Source organism: Eutrema salsugineum, unplaced genomic scaffold (genome assembly GCF_000478725.1).
Source record: "Eutrema salsugineum unplaced genomic scaffold, Eutsalg1_0 scaffold_7, whole genome shotgun sequence".
Classification (NCBI taxonomy): Eukaryota; Viridiplantae; Streptophyta; class Magnoliopsida; order Brassicales; family Brassicaceae; genus Eutrema; species Eutrema salsugineum.
In genome coordinates this window covers 481,225-486,733 of record NW_006256486.1, presented here as the reverse complement: position 1 = coordinate 486,733, position 5,509 = coordinate 481,225, and the positions used below count along the sequence as shown (strand labels likewise).

The window sequence follows — 5,509 nt, the reverse complement described above, 5'->3', positions numbered from 1 at the left end:
CAAGCTATACATTTGTCACTAAGAACTATTTTCTTCCTTAATAAATCGATCAATTCCTTAAGCAGTTGGGGATCTTGAATGTCATTGGAACCATGGACCTGCCTGGTGAATCCGTATATCCATTCTACATTGCTGCATCAGTGGATAGGTATGCTTTATGTTTTTTGCCAGATGACATGCTTTGTTATTGTCACATGACATGAAATACTTTTCTACCTTCGTGGAACCATGAACCTTCCTGGTGAATCCGTATATCCAATGTTTTTTTTTTTATCACTGTCCTTCTGCAATTCATTTCTACTCTTCATGTCTCTGAGAGTTGGTATGAATTTTTTGGTTAAAATTCATTCAAGTCAAGAACCTGTAGCTAAAAGAGGGGAGGAGCTTCTAAAAAAGAAAGCTTCTGAAACAAATTTGGATGATCCCAAGTTGATAAACAGACTGTTCGTACTATTCAATGTTACGTGATCCTTTTATTTTTCCAACATTTTAATAAATTTTTCTTTGACACTCAAATCATTTATATTCTAGGAAAGCTTAAATGTGATATTATTTAATCCATTCCTAGGACCAGGTCTATGTCTCCTGCAAGGTTAAATGGTTGTAATTAAGTTTTCTTCTGCTACTCGTGGATGACATGACTAGGTCTTATCCTTGAGTATGTAGACTCTATTGTAATACAGATTCGTATATATTTTGGGAATTCTGGAGTGTTGAGGGTTTCTTCTCGTGTTTAAGTATTTATTTTCCTTGTCCATGCTAAATTGGCAGACTACTTCCACTGGACAGGTTGCTCCAGAACATAATGTAGCTCCAGGTGAAGCTCATGTCTGGTTTCTGTCGTTCTATCGCAGCTGCAAATAGTTTTCCTGCAACATTTCAATGCATATCTGGCTGCATGCATGGTATGTCGGTTAATATATATGACATACTTCTAGAACTGAGACTTTTTTCTGTGACCACGGTCTGCATGTATGTCTGTTTAGTTAGATAATGTTATGGAAATATTGTTTGTTCGTAAATAGTTTTATATAGTCAATCAAATTCAAACTAACATGTTGCACTACAGACTCTACAAGAAAAAGTTAATGATCTGTGTTTTGACTATTGTAAGAAGAAGGATTTGGCTTGTTCCTGACGCTGGTTTCTCTTTCAAGAGGGTTCAATTATTAGTGATCAGGAAATTCTTGAATCACTTGGTGCCTGTTCCCTATGAATATGGTTCTCCATTTTTTTTTTTTTTTCATGTTGGTTATTGAGTATTTTCGCTATCTACCTTGTTTGTCTCCTAAACGCATGCACACGCTAGACATAAGCTTCGACTGCAATTATGCACCCATTTTCTTTGACTTTACCCAAATTTCATGTTTGTGTAGATGCATTGGTACCCCGAGTAGCTTATTAGATCATAAAGACAAGAAGAATTTCATAGCTTACATCAGAGTTGTGAATAAGTATTTGACATTGCATCCTTTCAGTTTACCAGCCTGCATGCATAATAAAACATAACATCCTAGTATAAAATCTTGCTCTCGGTGTAAAACAATTTTGAACGTTTCCCGGAGAAAGACAATGAAATTATGGGATTAGGAGATTATGAAATGGCAACAAAATTACCTTGGTATGAAGATATGTGGTTGTTATGAGTTGTAATGGAAAATTTCTGACTTTGACAGACACAGAGCATCATAAGAAAGTACACTCACAGAATGTAGGTTCCCTTGCGTTACATCTTTACCTATAGAATCTGATGATTTGGATTTACTCGGGAATTTAACATCTCACAGACAGACGATTACCAAGAAAGATAATCCTTATTAGGCTTGTCTTATCTTACTATATAATATACAAATCTAGGAGCTTTGTCCTTGTTTGGACCAATTGGGTCCTTTCAAACCAGCCTCACAAATTCAATTCTGTGAGAGGTATAGGTGTAAACGGAAGTGGCTTGATTGTATTCATATCAAAGAAAGAGAGGAAGTGGTTTATGAACAAGAAACACGAGAAACTTTTTAAAATCTCATACTAAAACCAATAATTAAACTTAAGACATGCATAAATGATTAATTCAAGTCTTCAAGTACATGACACTCTCCCTCTGTTCCATCAACGTCACGTTAACGGTCAATTTGTCCTTACTAAACCAGTGGTCAGGTACACCTTTGATTTCGATCTTCCTCATATCATTGGTTTGCAGATCATAACAGAGAATGTGAAAGGGAGAATGCAAACACCAAGGTATCAAGAAAACCTTGCCATTTTGAGTTGTACCTCTGATATTGAATGAAGTGTAGTTATTGACCAAATGCAGCTGAGAAGGCTTCAGGACAAGAGTTTTCCTCGACCATATCTCGTTCCGGGCATCTGCCACAGCCCATAAATCAAGAATACCCTTTTCTTGAAGATTGGTTTGGTCAAAGATGGTTGCTTTGCCACCATACTCTATAAGAGTCACATTAATGACCCTTAGAGGCAGCTCATCTCCGTCCCTGCGAGGAACTTGGATCATTTTGAAGTCTCCGGATCTAATGTGGAAACTCACAAGCGCAGATTTATACGTGTCAGTCCAACCAAGGTAATATATAACCCCATCGATGCACACTCCTCTTACGTCCGGAATGTGAGGAAGAAAGTTACTTGGAGTTGGAGCGGCCTTTTTCCAGGAACCTCCTCCACCAGCTTTTAGGGCAAAGACCCGATGCTCTGAACTTATCACTCGTTTCAAGTTGACACCATTAGGGTAATAGTAGTTGATACCAGTTGAGCAGACCACTTTGTACTGGTCCTTGACAGGGTCATGTCCAAAATAGTAGGAGACGACTTTGAAGCTCTTTTCTCTGTTGTTGGATTTGAGTTTGACGGCAGCTGGTAAGGTGACTAGTTGTCTGGTGGCAGGGTTATAGATCCGTGGCTTATCCCAAATGGTGTAGCACATGAAGCCACGAAAGTTTTGCCAGATGTAGCCTCCTATCCGTGGGGTGGTCAGATCGTGGTCAACTACAAAGCAACTAGTACTAGCAGCGTCTGGAGCCAATGATAGTGTTACAGAGTTACGAGGGTCACTACAATCGTGCAAACACATGTAAAGTCGAGGAGGCTTTGGTCGTAGTGGGACCGCGAGGAAACGGTTGCAGAAGTATCGTGAGCAGATGAGAGATGACCAAAGCTTCGAGACACACTTGAATCTCATCAGTGACGTAACGGGCAGCCTCGTAAGGATCTCCCCCATCACCACATCCTTTGGAATCTCCGTCTCCGCTTTTCTCCTTCTCTTCATTCTCTTCCGTTTGGTCACCGATAAACGGTAAGCCAAACCCATCACAACGCACAGAGTATAGCGCAAGAAATCTCCGAATCCTAAGAGACACAGAGCGAGAGAGAGCGAGATACAGATCGAAATCGCCGCTTAGGGTTTGAAGAGGATACCGAGACATGATATGTTATACAATTAAGCTGGGATGCCCTCCACTTATTTATTAAAAAAAAAAACACACACACACCAAAAAGTAACAAAGTACTTTAAACTCTGTCTGACACATTAAACTCTCTAGACACTTTAACAAAAACCGTAAAAGCCCAAAGTATCTCACAACCATTACTCGGTCCGGAATCCTCGATCTCATCGCCGTTTCATCCCACGATCTTCTTTTACAAATTTTTGATCGAATATTACTAACGGATATGGTCGATTCGTTTGATCTTTTGCACAAGACGGATGGTGTCTTAGCTCAATCCTGTTGCGGGTTCCATGTCTCTTTTCGCCCTTAATCTCTATTCTAGGTTAGGGATCGGGGATCAGTTTCAGAAAGATTTGACTGTTCAATTCGCTTTGAATTTGATTTGGAGCCTTTTTATGTAGATTAGAAAACTGAAAGTCGTGTAATATTTCTGAGAAGGTGCCAAAAAACAATGCAGATACGACTCAAGACACCTATTTAATACTTCTGTTTGGCCGTTTGTTTCTGGGTGAAACGCTGTATTGTACTTCAGTTTGGTGCCTGATTGTGTGGTGCATTAACCGGCTCTCTTGCTTGAATCTTTATAATCATGGATTGTATATATGTGTCTTTTGCAATCTCATTATATAAGTCTTGCAGTTGAAGAACTGCTGGCACGGTTAAGGCTAGTAATGAAGTGTTGACATTTTTTAAAGGAGCCTGTAAGCTTCTGGACAAACCGTTTGCAGCTTTATTTTCAATGCCAGGCTTAAACATTTGGCGAAGTCATAACCGAGTACTCTACTTAGCCATTTTTATATTCCACTGTAACTTCCCTCTACTCCAATGAAAACTATAAGCTCTTTTGGTCGGTATGAAAAACGAACTTACTGCCCAAAAGGTAGTGTTTCCACTACTGTATAGCAAGGATAATTGCCATTAGTTCACGCTCATAAACAGATTTGAACTATTCCCTTACTGTTAACCCACAACTGAAATATGTTATTGGCCGCTGTTTTTGCATGAGCACGGCCCTAACCCAAACCCAGAAGCGTTTATTTCCACAATGAATCGCTCAGAGAAATCTGGAAGAGTGAGTACCCGTGTTGTGATCATTGCTTGTTTCAACATATTAAACGCATTTCGAGCCGTCTCAGACGAGATAAACATATCATTTTTCAACAACTCAGTAAGAGGTTTAGCCAGAGTTCCATATCCTTTTATGAATCTTCTATAATAGCCAGTTAATCCAAAGAACCCTCTTAATTGCTTAACCGATTTTGGAGTTGGCCATTTATGCATATCATCCGTTTTACTAGGGTCTGTAGCTACACCTTGAGCTGAGATAATATGACCCAAATAGTCGACTTCAGGCTGAGCAAAGAAACATTTCTTTCGATTGGCAAAGAGGTGGTTTTCTTCAAAAAATTTCAATACCACTCATAGATGATCCTCGTGCTCTTACAAACTTTGACTGTATATGAGAATGTCGTCGAAGAAGACAAGAACATATTTTCTCAAGTGGGCGCAAAATAGATCATTCATGAGTGATTGGAAGGTGGCTGGAGCATTGGTGAACCCAAACGGCATAACCATGAATTCGTAGCCGTGATGAGTTCTAAACGCGGTCTTGTCAATGCCTGCCTTCTTTATATGAATTTAATGATAACTAGATCTTAAGTCTAATTTAGAAAAAAATGACTGCTCCGTATAGCTCATCAAATAGCTCATTAATCATAGGAATTGAGAACTTGTCCAGAATTGTAACTGTTTAGTGCACGATAATCGACACAAAAATCTCCAGCTAGAATCATTTTTCTTCACCAATGAAACCAAACTCAAGTATGGACTAATGTTCGGACGAATGGTTCATGCAGTCAGCATCTCTTTGACCATCTTCTCCATAACCTCTTTATGCATTTTTGGATATCTGTATGGTCGAACATTAATAGGACCACATCTATTTCTCAATGTAATTCCATGTTGACGACCTCATACTGGTGGCAGATTCATTAGGAATTGCAAAAACTGCATCAAACTCCTGAAGTCAAAGTTGGTTTTCCCTTGTCACC

The 5,509-nt window shown here is 39.2% G+C and overlaps 1 protein-coding gene across 1 annotated transcript; it reads right to left on the bottom strand.

The window, feature by feature from the left end:
* Nucleotides 1-1,934: 1,934 nt before the first annotated feature.
* Nucleotides 1,935-3,448, bottom strand: LOC18011102 (F-box/LRR-repeat protein At2g40920). Its single transcript, XM_006392594.2, has one exon. It carries the CDS (start codon nt 3,317-3,319, stop codon nt 2,069-2,071), a length of 1,251 nt encoding a protein of 416 aa, XP_006392656.1. The 5' UTR covers nt 3,320-3,448; the 3' UTR covers nt 1,935-2,068.
* Between the last annotated feature and the right edge of the window lie 2,061 nt (nt 3,449-5,509).